Below are 27,864 nucleotides of genomic sequence, written 5' to 3' on the forward strand. Positions count from 1 at the left end.
AGTTTCACTGTCACCCAAACTTTCAGGTGGAGGAAGTGAGGAAATGACCCCTGAGGCCCACTAGACAGTTTTCTCCAAGCGTTTGTGGGTTTGCTCAAACACCAAGGCTGACTCAAGCCTCACACACGCTCCCTCCTGTAGCCGGGCTTCCTCTTCCCCTCTGCCGAGCTCTGGCACAAACCTCTTGTGCTTTCTCTCCCCCCCCCGCCCCCCAGCGATGGAGATGGCCACCAGGACAGTACAGACAACTGCCCCACCGTTATCAACAGCGCCCAGCTGGACACTGACAAGGATGGCATTGGGGACGAGTGTGATGATGACGACGACAATGACGGCATCCCAGACCTATTGCCCCCTGGGCCAGACAATTGCAGGCTGGTCCCCAACCCAGCCCAGGAGGACGGCAACAGTAAGAGGACTGAGCCCTGGCTTCCCGAGACCCCCAGGGTGCTGGCTGCGCCAAGCACACTCGTCGGCACCTCTCCCTGAGAAACAGCAGCGGATTCTCAGACGAGTCAGTGTGAGCATGGTCCAGTCTGCAGCTGTGGCAGAGAAAGAGGACCGCGGTGGGGGCTGGAGAGCAAGCACTCCTGCCTTCTTACTTGTTCATTTCATCAAGACACATGGGAATGGGGCAGATAGAAAGGCACTGTAGGGGCCAGGTGGTGGTACACCTGCTGAGTACCCATGTGACAGTGCACAAGGACCCAGGTTCAAGCCCCCAGTCTCCTCCTGCAGCGGGAAAGCTTTGTGAGTGGTGAAGCAGGGCTGCAGGTGTCTCTCTGTCTGTCTTCCTCTCTGTCTCCCCCTGCCCTCTCGATTTCTGACTGCCTCTATCCAATAAGTGAATAAAGGTAATTTTTAAAAATTAAAGATTATTTTTTTTAAAGGCACGGTAGAGTTGACCAAATGCCTGTGTGCCTTGCAGGGCCAGAGAAGAGGCATCTATCACAGCCCAGTAAGCTCACAGCTTTTTACTTACTTAATTCATAAGTAAAAAGTAACAGTGCCAGCACAGCTCTGTTCCTATCAACCTTTTTTTTCTTTTGATGGTGCAAGAGAAGGAGAGGGAGAAAGAGAGGAGAGACATCTGCAGCACTGTTCCACCATGTGTAAAGCTTCCCCCTTCACAGGTGGGCCGCAGGGCTGATGCCAGGTGCTCAAGCGTGGTAGGGTGTGTACTCTACTCCCATGAGCCACCACACCCGGCCCCAAACTCACATCTCATCATAATGCCATTGTGTCGGTGAACAGAGCCCATTTATGGGACTGACTGATCTTAATGGTCACCAGGAAGTGTGGTCTTAGAGATACACGGTGAGAAGCATTTCCCTGCATTTGTACATAACAATCCAGAAAGCGTACGAGCCATTTGCTTACATGTAAGGCCAAGGTGAAACGCCACCAGCCAGTGAATCCAACCCCCTTTGACCAGAAGAGCTTCCCAGGGACAGAACGGAGACCAGAGATTCAGCTCGCCTTCTCAGGGAACTCAGGGTCTCCTCTGAGCATTGCGTCTCCTCTGAGCATTGAGTCTCCCTCTCCAGGAATTCAGTGATTTAGGAACTCTTCTCACTGGAAACACACGGCCTGCCTCTGCTCCTTCTAGCCCCCATCCATCTGTCCAGGGATGGCCCTGGGTCTAGCATTCCTGAGTTCTTCCTCGTCCCCACACAGGTGACGGTGTGGGAGACATCTGTGAGACAGACTTTGACCAGGACCATATCATTGATCGGATCGATGTCTGCCCAGAGAATGCAGAGGTCACCCTGACTGACTTCAGGGCCTACCAGACCGTGGTCCTGGACCCTGAAGGGGATGCCCAGATTGATCCCAATTGGGTGGTCCTGAACCAGGTAAGCGTCGCATGGCTGGCGACACCCCATTGTTGCCGGTAAACGCAGGCCCTTCTGTGAGCAGCAGTGTGTAGAGGGAGCTGCCAGCCACCCAGACACTGCACCCCCTTAGCGAGATTCTTCTTTTAATATTTATTTTAGAGACGGTGCACATGGGAGGGGAGGGGGAAATTGATATCTGCAGCCCTGCTTGAACCCAGGTCCTTGTGCAGAGTGATGCATGTGCCCTGCCGGGTGCTGTGTCACCTGTCCCCAAGACTGAGTCTTTCTAAATGGGAGGACTAACAGGAGCACTGCAGTTCAACAGGTGAAGTTGAGGGCGGGGGTAGACAGCATAATGGTTAGGCAGAGACTCTCATGCCTGCGGCTCCAAGGTCCCAGGTTCATTCCCCTGCACCACCATAAGCCAGAGGTGAGCAAAGCTTTTGTTAAAAAAAAAAGAAGTTGTTCCCAGAGCCACACTCCTAAGTCTTCCGGTAGATGACCTTCTCGTGTCCTTCTTGCTGTGGAACTGAAGATGACAAGCACAGGGACACTTCACAGAATTTCCCACATCCCCCACCAATTTGCCTTCATTCAGAACCTATTTTCCAATTCAGTGTTTATTCATTCAGCTTGGCAGCTGATGGCCACTCAACTCTGAGTGCTTACCAAGAACAGAACGAACAAGTCCTCAGATGGTAAAAAAAAATCTTTGCCTGGAGGTCAGTCTTTGCTGACCACTCACCTGCAATGGCTGAGGCCCTGGGCTTCACTGGACTCACACCCTGTCCTTGAATCTCACCCCTCATTCCTTCAACTCTCCTCCGCAGGGCATGGAAATCGTGCAGACGATGAACAGTGATCCTGGCTTGGCAGTGGGTATGTTCAAGGCTTCTACTTCTCCTCTGTCCATCTTTCTTTCCAGATCCTCACGCGACTTCTCTACCTGCCCCCTCCTCTCGCTCTCATCTCTCCAGGGTACACGGCTTTCAATGGAGTTGATTTCGAAGGGACATTCCACGTAAACACGCAGACAGACGATGACTACGCCGGCTTTATCTTCGGCTACCAAGATAGCTCCAGCTTCTATGTGGTCATGTGGAAGCAGACAGAGCAGACGTATTGGCAAGCCACTCCCTTCCGGGCTGTGGCAGAGCCCGGCATTCAGCTCAAGGTACTGGTGATGAGGCTCACCCAGGGCTCCACACATGGCACTGACTTCATGCTAGTGCTCAAAGTTGCTGCTGAAAATGAGTCATTGTCTCCCTCGTGGTTGACTCTGGTGGTGAGATTTTCAGCCCACGTAGGGCTCCAGAGCATTTCCAACTCAGAGAAGCTACTAGACGGGGCTGCCCACTATCACTATTACTATTCAACATAGTGTTGGAAGTTCTTGCCGTAGCAGTCGGGCAAGAACAAGGAATTAAAGGGATACAGATAGGAAGAGAAAGATGTGGAGGGGCAACTTTGCTTACCTCAGCCACTCCTGCTGGGAGAGAAAGTAGACTTCAGAAGCCAGATATTTGGCAGGGAAAACATGCAGTGGATTCTTGGTCGGGGGTCAGTCACCTCAGTAGAAGTGGCGCTCAAACTGTCAGGGCTTTTGTCTGCACCCAAGAAGCTTGACAGTAACCAGGAATGGTAGTCTGTGTGCCTTGTTCTAAAGCTTTGTTCATTTTGTTTCAATTTTTTATTAGTGACTTAATGATTAACAAGATTATAAGGTCACAGGGAAACAATTCCATAGTTCCCACCTTCAGAGTTTCATGTCCCATCCGCTCCATTGGAAGCTTCCCTATTTCTTATCCGCCTCTGGGAGTCTGGACCAGAATTCTTTATGGGGAGCAGAAGGTGGGAGTTCTGGCTTCTGTAATTGCTTCTCCACTGGACCTGGGTATTGGCAGCTGGATCCATAGCAGCAAAATCAATAAAATCAATAACCAAAGACGTGAAAGACTTGCAGCAGAGTGTTCCCACTCAGATCAGCTACTAGACAGGGCCGCCCACTATCACCAACATAGTGTTAGAAGTGCTTGCCATAGCAATCAGGCAAGAACAAGGAATTAAGGGATACAGATCGGAAGAGCAGTCAAACTCTTACTATTTACAGATGATAGGTTAATATACATAGAAAAACCTAAAGAATCCAGCAGGAAGCATCTGGAAATTATCAGGCAATATAGCAAGGTATCAGGCTACAAAATTAACATACAAAAGTCAGTGGCAGGTGGGGGTAGATAACATAATGGTTTGCAAAGAGACTCTCATATACTTGAGGCTCAATCCAGGTTCAATCCCCCTGCACCACATAAACCAGAGCTGAACAGTGCTCTGGTAAAAAATAAATAAATAAATAAATAAATAAATAAGTGGCATTTCTTCTATGCGAACATTAACTCAGAAAAAGAAGACAGCCAGAAAATCAGTCCCATTCACTATAGCAGCAAAATCAGCAAACTGAAAACTGTGAGTCACTATTCAAGGAAATAGAAAATGGGAGAAAGGTATTCCACACTCCTGGATTGGAAGAACCAAAGCTTAGTTCCTGTCTTGTCCAGGCTGTAAAGTCTAAGACAGGACCAGGGGAGCATCTCCGTAACTCTCTGTGGCACACCGGCGACACGGGGGACCAGGTCAGGCTTCTGTGGAAGGACTCCAGGAACGTGGGCTGGAAGGACAAGGTGTCTTACCGCTGGTTCCTGCAGCACAGGCCTCAGGTGGGCTACATCAGGTAAGTGGAGGACCACCTTCCCCGTGTGCATAGGACGCAAAGCACCCCACCCTCCATTCTGCATCAGAGAACCTTTGCAAAGCAGTGGTCAAGGATGTGCCAGGACTTGGAGACCCCAGCCTGTCACCCTTAGGGAAAAGGTGGGAGGGAAACATAGGTTCACACCAATGTTAGTGCCAACAGCCCTTTTATGGGGGAGAGCTCAGCCTTCCTCATGAATGGAGTGACACTGCCCCCTGCCGCCATTCTTAGCATCCCATCCACGCCTGTCCTGTATGATCACTTATCTGTGACTGTTTGGCACTGCCCTGCAGCGACTCCCTCAGCCTCCCTTCCTGGACTCTGAACTCCATGAGGGAAGTTGCCTGTGTCTTGTTCTAGTCTGGTCTCCACATTCTCTCCCCACCCTACTCCGGGGCCAGGGGCCAGGCAGTGGTGAAGCAGATTAAGTGCTCACATGCTCAGTGGTGCACCAGGTTAAGCGCTCACATGCTCACATTACATTTTGCAAGGACACAGATTCAAGCCCCTGGTCTCCACCTGCAGGGAAAAAACTTCCCAAGCTGTGAAATAGGACTGCAGGTGTTTCTCTGTCTCTTTCCCTCTCCATTTCCCCACCCTCTCTTAATTTCTCTCTGTCTCTATACAATAATAAATAAACTAAGGGGGCCGGGCGGTAGCATACTGGGTTAAGCACACAGAGTACAAAGCACAAGGATCTGCATAGGATCCTGGTTCAAGCCCCTGGCTCCTTACTTGCGGGGGGGGGGGGGTGCTTCACTAGTGGTGAAGCAGGTCTGCAGGTGTCTACCTTTCTCCTTTCTTCTTCTCTAACTCCCCCTCTCTCCTCTCCAATAAAATGGGGGTGCGGTGGAGTGGGGGATGGCCGCCAGGAGCACTGAATTTGTAGTACAGGCAGTGAGCCCCAGCAAGAACCCTGGCAGCATAATAATAATAAATAATAAAGAAATAAATTAACAAATATTTTTTAAAAAGAAAAAATGTTTAAGAAAAAAGCCAGGATAAGCTGCCACATTTAACTAAAGGGTGATTTTAAAACAAATGTGTTATTTCAGAAGTTATGAGACTTTCTGATTACATGCCTGAAAATTTGACAGTGCGTTTACTTTCTGCTGTAAAATTGCAGATGAGCGTTCCCCCCTCCCACACATCTTGGCTTATGTAGCATATTTAAGAGGGAATACTAATTGCATTCTTCTGAGCAGGGCCGAAAATCAGTCTACTGGAAAAAAATTGTGATGGCTAATCCCTATATATATATTTTTCTTAGGCATCATGTTAAATGTACTTTGTCTACAGTAACACAGTGTTTTCAGCCCAGTGCCCCCTCTTTTGTCCTAAAGTGAAATAATAAGAAATATAGCCTACTGGTTCTGCAAAAAGACTCTCATGCCTGAGGCTCTGAAGCCCCAGATTCAGTCCCCAGAACCACCATACGCCGGAGCTGAGCAGTATTCTCTGGTTAATTTTATTATTATTGTTATGAGATAGAGACAGAGAGAAGTTGAGAGGAGAGGAAGCGATAGGGAGAAAGAGAGATGCCTGAAACACTGCTTCACCACTTGTGAAGCTTCCCCCTGCAGGTGGGGACCAGGGGGGCTTGAACCTGGGTCCTAGTGCTTTGTAACACGTGCACTCAACCAAGTGCGCCACCACCCAGCCCCTGCTTTTGTTAAATTTCTAAAAATCCCACTGAACCCTTAAAAAATCACTGCTGGAGTACAACCATGCTGAAACAGAATAAAAGATATTTGCGCCTGCACCGCCAATCACTGTGATACTGTGTGACACAGATTGTTGTTGGTTATTTCAAGACTACAGTAGGGACATGGGTTTGGAAAAAGGTAAACTCTTCAATTTTCAAAAAAAAAAAAATACTGGAGTTTCTCAATTTACCCTGGAAAATGTCCCCTACGTTAAAACAGTACACAAAACAATTGATGGTCAGAAATAAGAGTTAAGATTTCAGGCCTCTGGCGCAAAGTGCAAGGACCGGCGGAAGGATCCCGGTTCGAGCCCCCGGCTCCCCACCTGCAGGGAAGTCACTTCACAGGCGGTGAAGCAGGTCTGAGATGTCTGTCATTCTCTCCCCCTCTCTGTCTTCCCCTCCTCTCTCCATTTCTCTCTGTCCAATCCAACAACAACAATATCAATAACAACAACAATAGTAACTGTAACAATAAAACAAGGGCAACAAAAGGGAATAAATAAATAAATAAAATATTTCAGGCCTTGATACTTATAAATAGGGCTCTTCATCAGCCCCAGTGCCTGGAGGAATGTTAAATGTATAGTATGCCTCTCAAGTTTTGATGAGTCTCTCTAGGGCCTTGTAAGCCTTCCCGGGCTTCTGTCACCAGATGCTACAGCGACGGCTAACAGTGCCTCCACATATTTCTAAAATTCTGCTTGGGGAGTGCTGTCATTCCTGATGAGAAGCGTTGCCCAGAGATTCCTCCAAATGATGTCTGTCACACTTACATGAAGCAGCTTTTTCAGTCTGATGTCGAGATGCAGTTTCTCAAAGCTTCTTGGTCAGGTGTCATTTCTCCAACTCATTGTCAGGTGCCACTCGACTCTGAGTGTACTGCAGGTCTCGAGAGACCTTTGGAGAGTCGGGAGTTGGGATGTGGACACACACACTTGTCCTGAAAAGGCATGCGAACTGGGAGTCAGGCGGTAGCGCAGAGGGTTAAGTGCAGGTGACGCAAAACACAAGGACCAGCATAAGGATCCCGGTTCGAGCCCCCGGCTCCCCACCTGCAGGGGAGTCGCTTCACAAGCAGGTCTGCAGGTGTCTGTCTTTCCCCCTCTCTGTCTTCCCCTCCTCTGTCTCTCTGTCCTATCCAACAATGACGACATCAATAACAACAACAATAAAAACAACAAGGGCAACGAAAGGGAATAAATAAAAGCATGTGAACTAGCAAGGAGTAGAGAAGGAGCAGACAGGATAGGATAGGCCTGTGTGACTAGCAGAAGAGACGTCCCTGGGTCTCACTGTGGACATCTCATTCTGACCTGGGTTTGGGTTACACAGAGACACACCACCGCCCCCCCCCCACCGGCCCCCTTTGTGTTGTCTACAGGGTGAGATTTTATGAAGGCTCTGAGTTGGTGGCTGATTCCGGAGTCACCATAGACACCACCATGCGTGGAGGCCGGCTGGGCGTTTTCTGCTTCTCCCAAGAAAACATCATCTGGTCCAACCTTAAGTATCGCTGCAATGGTAATGTGCATTCCTGTTCCTGCCTAGTCCTCACACTCAGATTCATCAAGTCACGCCAACTTAGTTAGTCTCTTCCACAAGTCCAGAGCCCGTGCCACATTTTAATTAACACCTGATACTCCCTGTGTCACGGAAGTCGGAGGTAGATCTTACTTTTCTCATTTGATAGGTGAGGAAATTGGAGCTCTGTGGATTTTATCTGCTTGGCTCAGTGCCTGGAGTTCAGTGAGGAATTCAGTCAGGTTTAATTGACAGGCAGTCTTTATTTCCAGTCTTTATGGTTCACACATAATCACAGATTCACCATCCACTCTGCCTGCTAATTTTCTTTAGGCCGGTGAATGAGCACTGCTGGGCTCTGAGCCAGCATCTTACAGAACAGCCTGAAGTGAGGGGGTGGGGGAAAAAAAAAGAAAAGAAAAGAAAAAGTGGCTTGGGACCCATTGGCAGGGAGACAGTGACCCCTACAGGATGCCTTTGTGGTACAAAGTACACCAGGAGTCCCCGGGCTGCAAGGCAGGTGCACTGACATCTCTGCTGTTCTCGCAGATACCATCCCAGAGGACTTCCAAGAGTTTCAGACGCAGAATTTTGATCGCCTGGACAACTAACACAAGGAAGCGAGCTGGAACCGCTTTTCCAAACACGAAAGCCATGTTTTTTTTGTTTTTTGTTTTTGTTTTTACTTCCTACAATTTTATACACACTGTGCTGTCTTTTACCAAGCCCGGATCTATCAAACTTTTTATATGGAGGTGGTAATAAAGAAGAGATGATTTCTAAAAATAAGTAAATATAATAAAAAAAATAAAAAACAAAAACAAACATGTTTGTTATTAACAGCTGCTGGGGGCTTGTGGTTTGGTGATGGCGGGTCTGGCCCCAGCTGCTAACACTGCACTAGCAGAAGGTTTTTCTTCACATAACAGGTGAGTGAGGTTGAGTGTGTTGCAGGAATCAAATGGCGACAGGCTGCATGATTTTTTATTTTTAATTTCCTTATTGGGGAATTAATGTTTTACATTCGACAGTAAATACAATAGTTTGTACATGCATAACATTTCCCAGTTTTCCATATAACAATACAACCCCCACTAGGTCCTCTGTCATCCTTCTTGGACCTGCATTCTCCCCACCCACCCACCCATCCCTAGAGTCTTTTACTTTGGTGCAATACACCAATTCCAGTTCAGGTTCTACTTGTGTTTTCTTTTCTGATCTTGTTTTTCAACTTCTGCCTGAGAGTGAGATCATACCATATTCATCCTTTTGTTTCTGACTTATCTCATTTAACATGATTCCTCAAAGCTCCATCCAAGATAGGGTGAAAAAGGTGAATTCACCAGTTTTTAATAGCTGAGTCATATTCCATTGTGTATATAAGCCACAACTTGCTCAGCCATTCATCTGTTGTTGGACACCTGGATTGCTTCCACGTTTTGGCTATTACAAATTGTGCTGCAAAGAACATATGTGTACACAGATCTTTTTGGATGGATGTGTTGGGTTCCTTAGGATCTATCCCCAGGAGAGGAATTGCAGGATCATAGGGTAGGTCCATTTCTAGGCTGCACGATTTGACATGTAGCTCCACAGAAGAGCCCCAGCCATTTGGGGGCTGGGCAGTGGTGCACCCAGTTAAACACAGACAATATAAAACACAAAGACCAGCATAAGGATCCCGGTTTGAGTCCCTGGCTCCCCACCTGCAGGGGAGTCGCTTCACAAGTGGTCAAGCAGGTCTGCAGGTGTCTTTCTCTCTCCCTCCATTTCCCTCCTCCTCTCTCAATTTCTCTCTCTCCTGTCCGATAAAATGGGAGGAAAATGGCTGCCAGGAGCAGTGGATTCAGAATGCCGGCACCGAGCTCCAGTTATAACCCTGGAGGCCAAAAAAAAAAAAAAAAAAAAACACACACACACAACCATTCCATGCTCACCTCAGCGACCTCCTTATTTTGGGCCCTTCTCCGTGACCTGACTAACCTGGGAGCAGATGTATCTAGCTCTTTTCTATACCATCCTGCATTCACCTCACAGACTGTTAGGCCAGCCCTTTTTGTTGCATTGAACTTACATATTTGGCTCCCCCTACTGGGATCTAAGCAGACTACAGTAAGACTTGGTCCTTCAGTTCTCAGTAAAATACCCAGCACATAGTAAGTAGGTGTCCAGGAAAGGTCTCCGAAATCACGAGAACACTTACACACAGGTTAATCATAGATGTCCGCTGGCTTAAAAGTCTGCTCTAACTAGAATGTTATCAGTTATATGGATAAGACAGAAATTTGCCAGGGCCAAGCAGTGGCGCACCTGGTAGAGCGCACACATTACAGTGCACAAGGACCCAAGTTCAAGCCCCTGATCCCCCACCTACAGGGGGGGAAGCTTCACGAGTGGTGAAGCAGGTATGCAGCTCTCTCTCTCTCTCCTTCCCTCCCACCTCCCTCTCTGTCCCCCAGTCCTCTCTCAATTTCTCTGTTTCTATCCAATAATAAAAAAATTTTTTTTTCTACAGGACAGAAATTTAGCCAGTTTGTATATTCACTTTTTTATATTTTATTTATTTATTTATGGTCATTATAGGAGATTCACCAGTCCCCCCAAACTGACTTTTTCAGACAGAGGAAAAGACACCGCAGTAGGGGTCAAACTCAAGCCTGGGTCATGTGCATGGTAAAGCAGAGGCTCTACCCAAGTGAGCTGTCTTGCCTGCTACTCCTCCACTTAAAGCGAAGCACGCCACGTACGCTTTCACCAAGCGCCTGACTTTTTTTTTACCACAGAGTGGTGGGCAGTGATCTACTTCTCAACTCTTGAATTCCCGAAACTATCAAATCATAAAAGATACTCGCACAATGGTTTTATTATTTCAAAATGAAAATCCACTGACACACAGTGGCCAGTAGGACATCATTTTTGAGGCATACGACCCCCCCCCACACACACACACTTTTAAAGCCACCTGTTGCCTGAAAACTGAGGACATTTGATCCCCTACTTCAAGGTCTTCAAAGAATGTGGAGAAATTAGACACCCACAGGCTTGCCTCACACTGTCTGGTCTCCAAAGGGCTCCTGCTACAGAAGCTGATTTCCAAGAATTTCTGGACCATGTTCCTCTCAGTGCTTCTTTCTTTCTTTCTTTCTTTCTTTCTTTCTTTCTTTCTCTCTTTCTGTTTCATTCTTCTGCATGTTTCAACCCATTGTTTCCAACACCATTTGTTGAAGAGACTCTGCTTTCCCCATTTAATATTCTGGGCCCCTTTGTCAAAGATTAGATGTCCATAGACATCAAGATTAGATGTCTTTCTCTCTTTTTCTCTTTCTTTCTTTCTCTCTCTCTCTCTCTTTCTTTTTTAGCTTTATTTTATTTGTTAGAACAGAGAGAAATTGAGGGAGAGGGAGGAGAAACAACGGAGGAGAGAGACAGAGACACCTGCAGCCCTGCTTCACCACCCATGAAGCTTTCCCCCAGGGGCTTGAACCTGGGTCCTTGCACATTATAATGTGAGCACTTAACCAGGTGTCCCACCACTTGGCCGCTGGGCTTCTTTCAAATTGCAGTTTCTTGTCTACAAATGGTCCCCAGTTTCAAAAGTCTCTGGAAGGAGCAGTGAATTCGTTTGGTTGGAGGGCGTCATCTCTCCATTTCCCCATCTCCCCCTCACTTTGCAGCTAGCACTGAAAGATTATTTCCTAAGGGCCTCTGGGGACTCTCTGGCACTGTTGGTCCTCCAGTCACTCTATGGCCCAACTAGATTATGCCTACAGAGCCATTTCAGTGTCTTTCTCCCGAGTCCTTGGTGCTTTACGAGGCATATAGTAAGAGGAGATGCAGATTCTCTACTTGAGGAACTCGATCCAAACCACTAAAGCGTATACCAATCCGGAATAGGAAGTCCACTGATCTCAAAACCAGAGCTGTCAGCTAATTCCGATCAGGCTCTGAGCTGGATTCTAGCATTGCAGGAGTCTGACTTCCAGTTTAGTTTCCTTATCAGAAACACCCCATGCTCTTACACTCTCCCCTATCCCTGAGGGTTTTTTTGTTTTTGTTTTTGTTTTAGAGAAATCTCCCTTCACACTAGCTATGAGGTGGTTCCGAGAAAGCACTCAATTGTAGCTATCGCCACGGGCCCACAGGACAGCCAGACTGTAACTCTGTTCTCAGAGAAGTTACTATGTGGCTGGAAAGATAAAAGTTGCTATCGATGATCAGAGAGTAAGAAACACAGGTAGACCCTGCTGGGGTGCTGGAGTCCTCGTGTGCCAGCTCCTGAGAACCAGTCGTTGAATTTTATACAGTGGCTGTCCAGTCCTTCACAGGTTGAAATCGCCTCCGGACCCCAGTGTCATAGAGGGAAAGGATCGAGGTTGGTGGTGACAGCGTTTTGCAGACGCCTCTCAAGTAGAGATAAGAGGTTGTATCTGTGTCAACAACTGTACTGCAAACCATCCATAAATGGTTTACAACACCCATAAAATGGTAAAAGTGGCTAAGGTTCTCTGCTCGTGAAGACGCGTTGTTTGTCAAGATCAGACACGCTACATAGACATACATCAGAAATGTTCTGTGCCTAACTCTGAGCACACACATTTGGTTTGTTTATTTGTTTATGTATGTATTTATTTTATTTGATAGAACAGAGAGAAACTGAGAGGGTAGGGGAGATAAAAAGGAAGAGAGAGAGAGAGAGAGAGACACCTGCAGCATTGTTTCACCACTTGTGAAGCTCTCCCTCTACAGCTGGGGGCCAGGGGCTTGAACCTAGGTCCTTGTGCATGGTAATACATGCACTTAGGCAGGTGAGCCACCACCCTGCCCGAATATATATATATATATGTTTTAAATTGAGGGGAGGCTGTTAGTGAGTCACAGCACAGTTGTCTACACATGGGGATAATTTTCCAGTTACATATAAAAGGTGTCTGCAAGATAGCCCCACCCCCTGCCCCCTCTCTCTCTCAAGCACCCCCTTCCATTCCTTCCCCAGAGTCCTTTGTTGGCTTCAGTACCCCACCCCCAGTCTGAGTCCCCCTGCGTTCTCCCTCTCTGCCTCTGTCCCCCAAGTTCCTCCTGCATGTGAAGGCATCCAGTACTCCTCCCTCCCTTCCTGACTCATGCTACCCAACACTTTCCCTTCAGGCGCCAGTGAAGGTGAGGCACAGATCGGAACAGGAGCGTTTCTGTTCTACTTGGTACCTGTTTCACAATGCCTTGACTATCTCCCCTTAACTTTTCTTTAAGTTTAAAACTTGCTTTATTTCTAACCAGTGTTCTAGTTCTATATATGTGAAGATATCAGATTCCTCTAGAACCCCCCTCCCCCCATGAGAGGGCCAAGAGGTCGCACGGAGGTGGTGATGTTGCTGACTTTCTTTCATGCCTGAGGCACCAGAGGCTCCAAGTTCAAGCCCCAGCAGCACCATAAGCCAAGAGCTGAACAGAAGTCAGCTGGTAATTAATTAATTAATTATAATTAATTAATCAGGAAAATGCAGCTTCAGCTGCAAATACATGGTAGGCAGTTAGAGCACAGCCTCCACAGTGGGCACTGCTGCCCAACAGGAAGAAGCGTTACCAAGCGGCCTAGACACTCCTGCTCTCAGGCCCAAACCCCCTCAACTCCAGGCCAGCAGGTCACACCAGCCGACCTGCCCACATCCACTTGCCCCTGCCAGGATATGGCAAAGAGCACAGTTCGTTCTGACTTTAACCTTATTTTAAAATATCTGAAATGCTACCTCTCGGGAGGGCTGGGATGTCTGCCCTGCCCACCCCGCCCCACCACACACACACACACACACACACACACACACACACACACACACACACAGCATGACAAGACACCTGATGATGCTAGCTGGTTCTCCTGAAAGCCAGGTGCCAGCCTACCACCTGGGAAAATGGGGGAGGGACCCAACTGCTGCCCTGCTGAGGAAACTGCCCCTTCTGGAGGAGCACCACATCCTTAAATGGACACCAAAGAGCCGTAGCAACGGAAGTGACCATCCCTACTCCTGTCATTTTTTTTTTCCCAAAAAACATTTTAATTTTTTACTTCTTATTTATTACTGGATAGAGACAGAATTGGGGGGGAAGGGGAAGTGAAGAAGGGGAGAGATAGGGGACCAAGGGCTTGAACCTGCGTCCTTGCACATTGTAGTGTGTGTGCTTAACTAAGTGCACCACTGCCCGCTCCCCGACTCCTGTCATTTTTTTTCCACTATGAATCCACTGCACCTGGAGGTCATTTTATTGGACAGAACAAAGAGAAATTGGAAGAGGAGAAGAAGATAGAGAAGGGGGAAAGAAGGACACCTGCAGCCTCGCTTCACCATTTGTGACATGACTCCCCTCGGGGGAGAGCCGGGGCTTGAACAGGGGTCCTTGCGCAGATCTTCATGCTTCATCATGTGTGTGCTTACGCCAGTTTCTGCCGCCCGGCCCCTACTCCTCCAGTCTCCTGGAGCCATAAAAACACGAGAGTCCCTGAAGCCCGGGAGGCGGCACAGTGGGCAGAGGGCTCACCTACCTAGATGACTTGACATCCCCACTCTGATCCCCAATATTCAGTGTACCAGAATGAGGTGCTGATGCCCTCTCTCTCTCTCTCTCATCTCATTAATAAAATAATTTTTTAAAGGCTGTCAGTTTCAGTGGACTCATCCAGAATGCACAAACTGCCAGGTTCAAGCCCACCTGTAGGAAGGAATCTTCACAAGCAGTGGAATGGTGTTGCAGGTGTCTTCTCCCCTTTGCTCTGTCTCTCTCTCTCTACTTGTGTCTCTTACTCTCTATCAAAAAAAAAAAAAAAAGAAGGAAACAAAGCAAGAAGTGGATGCTGGGAGTGGTGGACAGTGAAGAGTGAAGGTGTCGAATTCCATGATAACACGGGTGGCAATTAAAAAAAAAAAAACGACCCAAGAGATTGCAAAGTGGATACAATGCCTGACTTGTGAGCAGAAGGTCCTGAGTTTGACACCTGGCATCGCATAAGCCAGAGTGATCCTCTAGTCCCCCCCCCCTCCTTTCTCTCTCAAGTTATAAAAAAAATCTTAAAAAAAAAAGATTTCCTGAATTAGGGAATAGTATTGAGGAAGAAGCCCTAGTAAGAATTGACAATGAAAGGTGTCAGGCAATAGCACAGTGGGTTAAGCGCACGTGGTGCAAAGCGTAAGGACCACCAGCGTAAGGATCCCAGTTCTAGCCCCCAGCTCCCCACCTGCAGGGAAGTCACTTCACAGGTGGTAAAGCAGGTCTGCAGGTGTCTGTCTTTCTCTCCCCCTCTCTGTCTTCCCCTCCTCTCTCCATTTCTCTCTGTCCTATCCAACAACAAACAACATCAACAACAACAATAATAACCACAACAAGGCTACAACAACAAGGGCAAAAAAAGGGGGAGGAAATGGCCTCCAGGAGCAGTGGATTCATGGTGCAGGCACCGAGCCCAGCAATAACCCTGGAGGAAAAAAAAAAAAAAAGACTTGACAATGACATTGGTCTGAGATGTTAACAGCAGAGAGAGAAAGCAAGGAGCTGGGCTTTACTCAGACAACCCCCCCAAAAAAACCACACACACACACACACACACACACACACACACACAACACACACACACACACACACACACACACACACACACACACACACACACACACACACACACACACACACACACACACGAGAGCAAATGCCCTGAGGGGCAGTGTCAAAGAGGCCCACACTCTGAGGAAGCCAGGACCATCTCCAGTCTGGTACTCGTAACTCCAGCTGTCGCCAGTAAACAAGTCATCCTTACGTATTTTTTCCCTAGGGTTTTTGCAGAATGTTTGTTTTGCTAGTTTTTATAAAGTAGTTGACTTTTTTCTTTTTTTCCAGAGCACTACTCAGCTCCAGCAGTATGGGAGACTAAACCTGAGACTATGGAGCCTCAGGTTTGAGATTCTATTTGCATAAGCATTATGCTATCTACCACGCCCTTGCAGAATGTTTCCTTGGAGTCTCTGACTAAAGGGAATAGCAGCTCTGCTCCACTGCACAGGAAGCTGTGAGTGGGGAGCTGTCCGCTTGGCTCTTCTTCCGCGGGCTATGTAAAAGATGCCAGTGTGGGCTGGGGGTATGGACTGACCTGCCAATGCCCATGTCCGGTGGAGAAGCAACTGCAGTAGCCAGAACTCCCATTCTCTGTACTTTATAAAGAATTTTGGTCCATATTCCTAGTGGGGGAGAAATGATAGGGGAAGATGACCAGAGGGCTCTGAACTCCAACTCCATCAGGACCCGGAGAGAGAAAAGGGAAAAGGGAGGGATATTTGGATGGAGTAATGGGTGTAGGTGTGACTTGGAAAGGAAGAGAAGATGGGACCATTGGAAGAAAATGGACAAATATAGACAAATTAGATAGACAGATAGGTAGGTAGGTAGGTAGGTAGAGCTACTACTCTCTTCCCTGATCCAGCTTTCTGGTCTTTTTTCCAGCTATGACATCATCTCCCCAGACAATAACTTGGGCCCACCTGCATATCAGATGTCAGGCTCAGAAAAAAAAAAAAAAAACAAAACATGAGTACAGTCATGGGCCCTTTAGAATGTAACTAAAATATGCCTACTAGCTATCCACAAAATGGAAGACATCCTCCCTCCCCCCCCCCCCCCGGAAAATCAAATCTTCATCTGCACTATTCCAGCCTTTAGGTTCATGATTAGTCAACAATTTGTTTGGCTTTGTATGTTAGATCTTCTTTCAGCCACCAGGTTCCAGATGCTACCATGATGCCAACCAGACTTCCCAGGACAGATGATTCCACCAGTGTGTCCTGGAGCTCCACTTCCCCAGAGCCCTGCCCCACTAGGGAAAGAGAGAGACAGGCTGGGAGTATGGATCCACCTGTCAACACCCATGTTCATCGGGGAAGCAATTACAGAAGCCAGACCTTCCACCTTCTGCATCCCACAATGACCCTGGGTCCATGCTCCCAGAGGGATAAAGAATAGGAAAGCTATCAGGGGAGGGGATGGGATACAGAGATCTGGTGATGGGAATTGTGTGGAGTTGTACCCCTCTTATCCTATGGTTTCTATCATTGTTTCCTTGTTATAAATAAAAAAAATTTTAAAGTTTCATCTGTAATCTCCAAATAAAAAACTAATAAAATAAGATAGAAATAATAGTTAACCCATATCTCTACTTTGGGAGAACTGAGGTAGCTTCCAATGGAGGGAGTAAGGATTCAGAACTCTGGTGGTGGGAACGGTGCAGAGTTGTAGCCCTGTTATCTTGGAATTTTGTAAATCAGTATTAAATTACTAATAAAAAATAAATAAAAGATGCCTGTACTTAGAGCAGCTCATCCCCTCACACTAGGAATCCCAAAGCGCTCCAGACCTCCCCCTGGCCCTGGCCGGTGGTCCTCCATCACTCTCCCCATCTGGAGGGCCCGAAAGTGGACGCGCTGTGGTCTTTTACCCAGGCTGCGAGCCCGCACGCTCAGGTTACCTTGCCAAGAGAGAGAAAAAGTCACCAGCAGGGGCAGGTGTGTTCATAATGAATCCTCTACGAAGTGTCAACAGCTGTGACCACCTAAGGTTTGTTGTTCACTGATTGCTTAGTTCATGACAGCCACTAGAGTCCACAGTAGAAGGGTATCTAATGTCCAAGAAAAGATACTTGGGGAGTCGGGCGGGAGCACAACGGGTTAAGCGCACGTGGCGCAAAGCGCAAGGACCGGTGGAAGGATCCTGGTTCGAGCCCCCGGCTCCCCACTTGCAGGGGAGTCGCTCGCTTCACAGGCGGTGAAGCAGGTCTGCAGGTGTCTTTTTCTGCCCCTCTCTGTCTTGCCCTCCTCTCTCGATTTCTCTCTGTCCTATCCAACAGAGGCAACAAGGAAACAAAAAAGGAGGAAAATTGCCTCCAAGAGCAGTGGATTCATTTTGAAAGGGAATTTTTCATTGGACCCTGTCACCATTACTGTATTTTGTTGTAAGTTATCCTCACAAGTTCAATCTCCTCAACAGTAGGATTCTGAGGATGTAGGGATCTATATATAATATATAATCACATATATATAATTTCATTTATTCCCTTTTGTTGCCCTTGTTTTATTGTTGTAGTCGTTGTTGGATAGGACAGAGAGAAATGGAGAGAGGAGGAGAAGACAGAGAGAGGGAGAGAAAGACAGACACCTGCAGACCTGCTTCACCGCCTGTGAAGCGACTCCCCTGCAGGTGGGGAGCCGGGGTGCGAACCGGGATCCTTACGCAGGTCATTGTGCTTCACACCATGTGCGTTTAACCCGCTGAGCTACGGCCTGACTCCCCCGGATGTAGGTTTTATAACTAATGTCTCCAAAGGGCCTTCCAGCCATGGGGCTATGTGTAAGCTCCTGGACCATGGCAATTGTACAATCGCCCTTCTCTCAGCCCCTCTGGAGAGCAGTGACTAGAAAGGTCAACTGAGCTCTAGCTTGCCTTTCTCCATACAATCCACAAGGGGGCAGAAATCTTCCACAAATAATTCTAGTCCAAACAACTTGCTCTTTTCATTTTTAATTAGTGATTTAATAATGATTAGCAAGACTGTAAGGTAACAGGGGTAGAGCATTCCATACAATTACCACCAACAGAGTTCTGTATCCCATCCCCTCCATTGGGAGCTTCCGTATTCTTTCCCCCCCTTTTTTATTTATAAAAAGGAAACATTGACAAAACCATAGGATAAGAGGGGTACAACTCCACGTAATTCTCACCACCAGAACTCTGTATCCCATCCCCTCCCCTGATAGCTTTCCTATTCTTTATCCCTCTGGGAGCATGGACCCAGGGTCATTGTGGGATGCAGAAGGTGGATCCCTCTGGCTATCTGTCATTGCTTCCCTCTGGCTATCTATCCCTCTGGCTTCTGTCATTGCTTCCCCGCTGAACATGGGTGTTGGCAGGTGGATCCATACTCCCAGCCTGTCTCTCTCTTTCCCTAGTGGGGCAGGGCTCTGGGGAAGTGGAGCTCCAGGACACACACATTGGTGGGGTCATCTGTCCAGGGAAGTCTGGTTGGCATCATGCTGGCATCTGGAACCTGGTAGCTGGAAAGAGAGTTAACATACAAAGCCAAACAAATTGTTGACTAATCATAAACCTAAAGGCTGGAATAGTGCAAATGAAGTGTTGGGGGCTCCTACATTTTGTTGATAGCTAGTAGGCTTATTTTAGTTATATTCCAAAGGGCCTGTGGCTATACTAGTTCTATTTAATTTTTTTTTTTCCCTGAGCCTGAAATCTGATATGCAGGTGGATCCAAGTTATTGTCTGGGGAGATGATGTCATGGCTGGAAAAGAAACAGAAAGCTGGACCAGGAAAGAGAGTAGCTGCCTAATGTAGCTTCCCTATACTTTACCCCTCTGGGAGCATGGACCAAAACTCCTTATGGGGAGCAGAAGGTGGGAGTTCTGGCTTCTGTCATTGCTGCTCCACTGGACATGGGCATTGGCAAGTGGGTCCACACCCCCAGCCTGTTTCTATCTTTCCCTAGTGGGGCAGGGCTCTGGGGAGGGGAGGTTTCAGGACACATCATCTGGCCCTAAAAGATTGATTCCCTGGGCCAGGTGGTGGCACAACTGGTAGAGTTCACATGTTATAATGTGCAAGTACACTGGTTCAAGTCCTGGTCCCCCACCTGCAGTGTCTCCATCTCTCCCTCCCTGCTGCTTTCTGTTTCTACCCAGTAAATCAAAATATTTTTTTAATTTAAAGAGGATTTCTCCCCATCCGCACCTGTGGTGTGAAGCAGGTCTGTGGGTGTCAGTCTTTCTTTCCTTCTCCCTTTTTGTTTCTCTCTCCCCTCTCACTTTCTCTCTTTTCTATCAAATAAAATAGAAAATATTTAAAAGGGAGGGGACTGGCCTGCAGGAGCAGTGGAATCATAGTGCCAGCATCAATTCCCTCCCCCCCCCCAGCTAACCCTGATGGGGAAAAAAATCCTGAAGGTCAATGAAAATAAAATAATAAGCACAATTTACCTAAAATCAACTCAACTTTGAGTACTATGCCAAGTTTACGAGTTCAGTGTGTAAGAGCTCTTACTAAAACAACAAAGATCAGCCCTGTACACAAAAGAATCTAGATCTGAAGTGACACAAACTGGGTTGAGAATTCTGACACTTTGTTTTTGTTCTTCTTCTTACAAGAACATTTTGCCTACAGAAGAATTCTTCCTCTGTCTCTCAGCCCACACTGAGCAATTACTATGTGCTGGGCACTGGGCTATATGCCAAGTATAAGCTTTACTGGCCTCTGGACAAAGGAAGGGCAGTTCCTGTCTCACGCTGGTCATAATTATGGAGGTATGCATCATGGAGTCAGCTAGACAGCTTACCTGGTCACGTGCACAACCCTGGTTCAACAACAATGCCCAGATTTCATTATCTTAAAGGAAAATATCAGTACTGTGGGGTGTGTGTGTGTGTGTGTGTGTGTGTGTGTGTGTGTCTGAAAAAGTTGACCTGAAGAAGTAGTTTCAAAGACAATAAAATAAAGTATATATAGTGATTTAATAATGATCGACAAGATTGTGGGATAACAGAGGTACAGTTCCATACAATCCCCACCTCCAGAGTTCTGTGTCCCAGTCCCTCCATCGAAGCTTCCCTGTTCTTTATTCCTCTGGGAGCATGGATCTAAATTCTTTATGGGGGGCAGAAGAAGAAAGGTCTGGCTTCCATAGTTGCTTCTCCTCTGGACATGGGTGTTGACAGGTTAATCCATAAGCCCAGCCTGTTTCTATCTTTCCCTAGTGGGGCAGGGCTCTGGGGAGGTGGGGTTCCAGGACACATTGGTGAGATCATCTACCCAGAGAAGCCAGGTTGGTGTCATGGCAGCATCTGCAACTCGGTGGCTGAAAAGCATTAAGATATAAAGCAGAATAAATTATTGACTAATCATGAACCTAAAGGTAAGAATGTAGCAGATAAAATTTGGGGTTTTCATATTGGAAGAAGCTAGGCAGTCTATTTTACATATATTCCAAGGGGCCCATGACTTTACTAATTTTTGCCTGAGCCTGACAGATAACATTCAGGTGGGCTAAAAGTATTGTCTGGGGAGATAGTTTCAGACTTGGGACTAAGACTAGAAAGCTGGATTAGGGCACAGAGTAGCTCCCAAATATGGGGAAAGTATATAAATACCATTAACTGTATATAAATAAAATTTTAAAGTACATAAATACCATTAACTGTAACCCTCATGGAATACATTTTTCTGTTGTTGTTGCCGTTAAGATATTTCCATGATGGTCCTATTGTCTTCCAAGACTGTACTATTATATTTTAGGTGAAGCAATTCACCCCTCTTAGCTGCATGTTGCAGGCCAGAGCTAGTTCTGACTGGGTAGGGCACATGTCTTGCCATACAGGGAGCCCAGGTTCAAAACCCAGCACCACATGAGAAGGGAGGTCTCTCTGTCCCACTCTGGAAGGAAAAAAATAAAACAGAAACAGCCAGGAACAGTGGTACACTGTAACACACAAAAACAGTGTGTATTACCATACCACACCCACCAGCGTTATCCCCACATCCTCCTACCTCACCCCTCCACTGAATCCTCTCTCTCCTTTGCTCTTCCGCACCTCTGCCTCTTTAGTAAGCTCAGTGTGAACCGAGTCTTGGGAGTTTATTTCTGTCTGACTTTGTTCCTTTGCCATGTATGCCATGTGTGTTTTGTTTTTAACCGTAGCATTGTTCAGCTCTGGTTTATGGTGGTGTGGAGGATTGAAACTGGGACCTTGGGACCTCAGGTAGGACTATTAAGCCTTCCGTGTAGCCACCAAGCTCTCTCCTCCATACTCCTTGATTTTTTGCTTTGTTACAAAAGTATGACCTACCTTAGACTTGAATTCTGCATCCAAGTCACTATCTAGGTTCCTCAGTTCTCTGTCTTTATTTACAGGGGTTGTCTATTGAAAGAACCCCCATTTACTTAATCCTGACAGGTTTTTGCCTCTGGATTCAGTGACAACACTGTCACTTGGACATAGTAACAGGTGTAGGTGTGACTTAGAAAGGAAGAGAAACTGGGTTCGTACCCCCACGGGGTTAAAGAATTGGAAAGCTATCAGGAGAGGGGATGGGATATAGAGCTTTGGTGGTGGAAATTGTACCCCTCTTATCCTATGGTCTTGTCAGTGTTTTCATTTTATAAATAAAAAAAATTTTTAAAAAGGAAGAGAAGGTAGAACCATAGGAAAATGTGTAAAATTAAAAAAAAATAGGTAGGTAAATAGACAGTTATAGAAGTAATAGTCAACCCATATCTGTGATCTTGAGAAAACTACTGTAGTTTTATTATTATTATTATTGTTGTGGTTATTATTGTTGTTGTTATTGATGTCATCGTTGTTGGATAGGACAGAGAGAAATGGAGAGAGGCGGGGAAACAGAGTGGAGGAGATACACACCTGCAGACCTGCTTTACCACTTGTGAAGCGACTCCCCTGCAGGTGGGGAGCCGGGGGCTCCAACCTGGAACCTTAAGCTGGCCCTTGAGCTTCACGCTGCATGTGCTTAACTCGCTGCGTTACTGTCCGACTCCCACTACTGCAGTTTCCAATGGAGGGAATGGAGATACAGAACCCTGGTGGTGGGAACAGTGTGGAATTGTACCTTGTTATCTTATAATTTTTAAATCAGCATTAAATCACTAGTAAAATACACACACACACACACACACACAAGGGTGAGATAAAAAGAGGGAAAAAGAAAGAGGAAGAGAGATACCAAAGCACCCCTTGGGAAGCTTCCCTTGTGCATGTAGCAACCAGGGTCTCGAACTCGGGTCCTCGTACATAGTAAAGTGTGTACTTTACCAGCTCAGATATTTCCTGGGCCCTGAAAATTCCCTTCCTAGAACTAAAGAAACTGAAGCACAGAGTGGCTAAAGGGGGCTTGTTGAAAGACATCATACGAATGGCAGAGAAAGTCTTCAAGCCCAGTTATCACTGGCTCCCTGGCCTGAACTTATCCCACTGCTATAGGAAAGATGGTATCAGTTGTGCAGAAAAGGGTTAGCACAGCAGGACCCCGTGTTGCTTGCAAAAAAAAAAAAAAAAAAAAGCTTTCTTGCAAATTTGGCCCTTGGCTCATGTTTCAGAACTTGTATTAGGCTCCCACCATTCTCAGAACTGATAATCCAGGCTCCCTGCACCAGATAGCTGCCGCGTGGGCTGAACACTAGAGTTTTGCTCCCAGGTCTCTTCAGTCCGTGCTCAGCGGATGTGCTCACATGTCTAAGCCCAGTCTCAGACCCAGGTCACACAAGTGACCCGGGAGGAAAGGAGACGTGGGATCTTGCACCTGGGGTCCTCAAACGTTTGCCCATGTACCGGGTTCCTTTGTTGACTCTGTCTTTGCTGTAATAAACCATCACTGTGAAGGGGCCAAGTGGTGGTGTACCCAGCTGAGCACACATTACAGTGCACAAGAAGCCAGGTTCAGGCAGGGGTAGGTGGCATAATAGTTATGCACAGAGACTCTCATGCCTGAGACTCTGAAGTCCCAGGTTCAATCCTCTGCACCAGAGACTATATGAAGTTTTTTTACTTCTTTTTAAATTTATCAGATTATTTGACTACTCCTGAGCCTGGGGAAATAGGGACAGTAGTCCCACATGTCATCTCTGTCTTTGCGCTAGAGTCACAGAAGCCAGAATTTTATCTAATTCACAGACATCCGGAATGGAACTACATCTCAGATGGCCCTGCCCGTGAATGTGAACAATTGACCCAGTCCCAGTCGACTGCACATAATAAATAGAATTTTTTTTTTTTTAAAAAAAACACGTTTTTGTTAACTCCTGGGAATATTTCTTTAGAAGTAGTTGATGGCTTTCTTTATTTTATTCATTTATTTATTCATTTATTTATTATTGGAGAAAGACAGAGAAAGAGAGAGAGAGAGAGAGCTGCAGCCCTGCTTCACCACTTACAAAGATTTCCTCTTGCAGATGGGGACCAGGGGTCATTGTGCACTGTAACATGTGCACGGTATATTGTGTGTGCCTAACCAGGTGCGCCACCACCTGGTCCCTTGAAGGTTTTTCTCTTGATCTTCCCCTTCCTCCTTAACCAAGTGACTAGAGAGGAGAATGTAGACACAATGGCAGGAGCTCCAAAAGTCATTTTGAGCAGATAACAAAACTCTGGGAATGAAACTGTCAGATGAAAGACAGAGCTGGCACCATGTCTGACAGACTGGCCTTAAATCTCTACCTCTGGACTTTTTAAAAACGAGAGATTTTCTATTGATTGGCACTTCTCTGTTACTCCAAATTGGATTCCATATCCTAGCACAGAAGCTGTTTAGGATAAGGGTTTATAAAACTATGTAGCCAAGAGGGTCGGGCAGTAGCGCAGTGGGTTAAGCGCACATGGCGCAAAGCACAAGGACCAGCGTAAGGATCCCAGTTTGAGCCCCCGGCTCCCCACCTGCAGGGGAGTCTCTTCACAGGCGGTGAAACAGGTCTGCAGGTATCTGTCTTTCTCTCCCCTTCTCTGTCTTCCCCTCCTCTCTCCATTTCTCTGTCCTTGCCAACAACAATGACAACAATAATAACTACAACAATTGAAAAACAAGGGCAGCAAAAGGAGAAAAAATAAAATTAAAAATAATAACTATAGGGAGTCGGGCTGTAGCGCAGCAGGTTAAGTGCAGGTGGCGCAAAGCACAAGGACCGGCATAAGGATCCCGGTTCGAGCCCCGGCTCCCCACCTGCAGGGGATTCGCTTCACAGGTGGTGAAGCAGGTCTGCAGGTGTCTATCTTTCTCTCCTCCTCTCTGTCTTCCCCTCCTCTCTCCATTTCTCTCTGTCCTATCCAATAACGATAACAACAATAATAACTACAACAATAAAAAAAACAGCAAGGGCAACAAAAGGGAATAAATAAAATAAATATTTAAAAAATTTTTTAAATAAAAAAATAATAATAATAACAATAAAATACAACACACCTTTAGGGGTAGGGAAATGGTGTAATGTTTATGCAAAAGACTCTCATCTCTGAGGCTCTGAGGTTCCAGGTTCAATCCTCAGCACCACCATAAGGCAGAGCTGAGCAAAACAAAAAGCACAATATATCTTTATTAAGCATCAGCAAGGTGCCAGACACTCTTAAAAGTCTCCTGGGGATATATCCTAAGGAACCCAACAGATCCATCCAAAAAGATCTGTGTACACATATATGTTCTTGGCAGCACAATTTGTAATAGCCAAAACCTGGAAGCAACCCAGGTGTCCAACAACAGATGAGTGGCTGAGCAAGTTGTGGTCTATATACACAATGGAATACTACTCAGCTGTAAAAAATGGTGACTTCACCATTTTCAGCCGATCTTGGATGGACCTTGAAAAAAATCATGTTGAGTGAAATAAGTCAGAAACAGAAGGATGAATATGGGATGATCTCACTCTCAGGCCGAAGTTGAAAAGAAAGATCAGAAAAGAAAACACAAATAGAACCTGAAATGGAATTGGCGTATTGCACCAAAGTAAAAGACTCTAGGATGGGTGGGTGTGAGGGGAGAATACAGGTCCAAGAAGGATTCAGAGGACCTAGTGGGGGTTGTATTGTTATATGGGAAACTGGAGAATGTTATGCATGTACAAACTATTGTACTTACTGTTGAATGTAAAACATTAATTCCCCAATTTAAAAAAAAAAGTGTTCTACCTGTGTGAACTTACTTCACGACAACACTCTCGTGAAATAAAGGCTCATTACCTCCCCTACTGCAAAGCCCAAACAACTGAAGAGTTTACCCGGCCAAATTTCACATTAAAGAGGCCTTGTTCCAGTGTCTCACTGCATTTTTCTGATAAAATTTTTCTGCATTTTTCTCCAATTAACTAGGGTTTTCAGATTCAGATCCTTATGGGATTATAAGGAAAATCAAGGAAACCCCCTTACCTGCCCCCCCCCACCAGCTGAGGTGCATCTGAACAAAACATTTTGAATATAATGTCCAGGAGTCAATTCTCTCCAGACTAACCCTGCCGAGGCACCGATACAGAATATTTTGCTTGGACGTATATTGAAAACTTCTCTGGGGAGTTTTTCTTTTCTTTTTTTTTTATTTAGTTTTATCTTTTAATTTTTTTATTTATTGGATAGAGATACACAGACGTTGAGAGCAAAGGAGAGTGACAGAGGGGAAGAGAGACAGAGAGACACCTGCAGCCCTGCGTCACCACTCGCAAAACTTTCCCCCTATAGATGGGGTCTGGGGGCTTGAACCAGGGTCTTTGTGCATTGGAACATATGCACTCAACCAGGTGTACCATCACCCAGCCTCTCTGAGGAGTTTTTCTGTGCCCAGTAGGCTTCTTCATATTTCTCCATGTTCACATGAAAGAAATGTGTGGTCTCCCCAGTAAACAAAGAGGGGTAGAACTGAAAACAATGAGTGTCATTTTTTAAAAATATTTATTTTATTTATTCCCTTTTGTTGCCCTTGTTGTTTTATTGTTGTAGTTATTATTGTTGTTGTCGTTGTTGGATAGGACAGAGAGAAATGGAGAGAGGAGGGGAAGAAAGAGAGGAGGAGAGAAAGATAGACACCTGCAGACCTGCTTCACCGCCTGCCTGTGAAGCGACTCCCCTGCAGGTGGGGAGCCGGGGTTCGAACCGGGATCCTTATGCCGGTCCTTGTGCTTTGCGCCACCTGCGCTTAACCTGCTGCGCTACAGCCCGACTCCCAATGAGTGTCATTTTGTGCTTTCTGAAACAAGCGGCAGAGACTCAGAAACCATGTACACGAGGGCTGAGATTCCTCTGTGGCTGCTGATGCTGGAACTTATCCACTCCCTTTAGAAAGAAACTTGGCAACACAGAGGGAAGGATGGTGAGAACACATACGAACTTTGGACCTAGTCACTCCCCTCTCAGGAATGCCCTCTGAGACAAAGGTTTAAATGCAAATCAAAGCCACATGTTGCTCTATTTTATATCAAATATGCCTCTCAAAGGAAAAAAAAAAAGATTAATGCCCAACAAAACAACTGGAAAGCTGTAAAGTAAATATAGTCTTTAATGTGATGGAATAGAACAGTGGAAATGTAATAATAGAGAAAAAAAATGGAAAAAAGAAATCTTCATCAAGGTTGCTATAAATTATGGGTAGCAGCGTAGGACTATCCAGAAAGCTTTTGCTTTTCCTGCCTCCCTCTAAAGCGAAGGAGTAAGAAATAAAAAAAAAATCACAATGAAAGCATCTCTCAAGATAAGAGAGGGGAATCATAAAGGAAAAAGATTTCATGAAAAAATGAGCCAGGACATGACTCACTCAGAGAACATGCTTTCTACGTGTGAGGAGATGAGTTTGAGCTCCGTACAAACCCCTTGGGAATAATATGCAGGGGGCCGGGCTGTGGTGCACCCGGCTAAGCATACTTAGTACTAAGCACAAGGACCCGCACAGGAACGAGGATCCAGTCCGCTACCCACCTGCAGAGGGAAAGCTTCACGAGCAGTGCAGCAGGTCCGAAGGTGTCTCTTGGTCTCTCTCCCTCTCTAGCTCCCCTTCCCCTTTTGATTTCTCTCTGTCCTATCGAATAAAACAGGAAAAAAAAAAAAAGGCGGGTGTGGGAGGAATGGCTGCTGGGAGTGGTGGGTTCTTAGAAGTGCCTACACTGAGCCCCAGCAATAATCCTGGAGGTAAAAAGAAGAGGAGGAGGAGGCTAAGGAGCGCATGCAAAGGGAAGCTTCATGAGCAGTGAAAACGGTGCTGTGTATCTCTCCTCCTCAGTGCCCCCCCCACCCTGCCTTTCACCCTCTCTCTGTAAACAGGAAAACTAGTCTGCTAGAAACAGTGGAATCTTAATGGCAGGAAACCCCAGTGAAACCCTGGCAGCAACTGAGTGTCGTATGCTTTACATTGGTTTGTTCTAGCCCTCCCCCGCCAAGAGAATTGGATGAGTCCTGTTAATTTCGCGCGCCTGCTTGGCCCCGCCCCAAGAAACCCCGGGAGAGTGTTCCTGAGTTCCCCAGTGACAGAGTTC

General features: G+C 46.4%; 1 protein-coding gene across 1 annotated transcript in view; it reads left to right on the forward strand.

The window, feature by feature from the left end:
• The window catches only part of THBS4 (thrombospondin 4), a 62,529-nt gene extending 53,899 nt beyond the window's left edge, over nt 1-8,630 (forward strand). The window contains exons 16-22 of the mRNA XM_007518680.3: nt 216-409; nt 1,678-1,856; nt 2,669-2,717; nt 2,816-3,012; nt 4,397-4,569; nt 7,680-7,819; nt 8,369-8,630. Of these exons, the coding sequence (XP_007518742.2) occupies nt 216-409; nt 1,678-1,856; nt 2,669-2,717; nt 2,816-3,012; nt 4,397-4,569; nt 7,680-7,819; nt 8,369-8,430 (994 nt within the window). The 3' untranslated portion in view covers nt 8,431-8,630. The remainder of the gene's footprint in view (nt 1-215; nt 410-1,677; nt 1,857-2,668; nt 2,718-2,815; nt 3,013-4,396; nt 4,570-7,679; nt 7,820-8,368) is intronic.
• Nucleotides 8,631-27,864: the final 19,234 nt, after the last annotated feature.

The sequence above is a fragment of the Erinaceus europaeus genome, chromosome 11 (genome assembly GCF_950295315.1).
Source record: "Erinaceus europaeus chromosome 11, mEriEur2.1, whole genome shotgun sequence".
NCBI lineage: Eukaryota > Metazoa > Chordata > Mammalia > Eulipotyphla > Erinaceidae > Erinaceus > Erinaceus europaeus.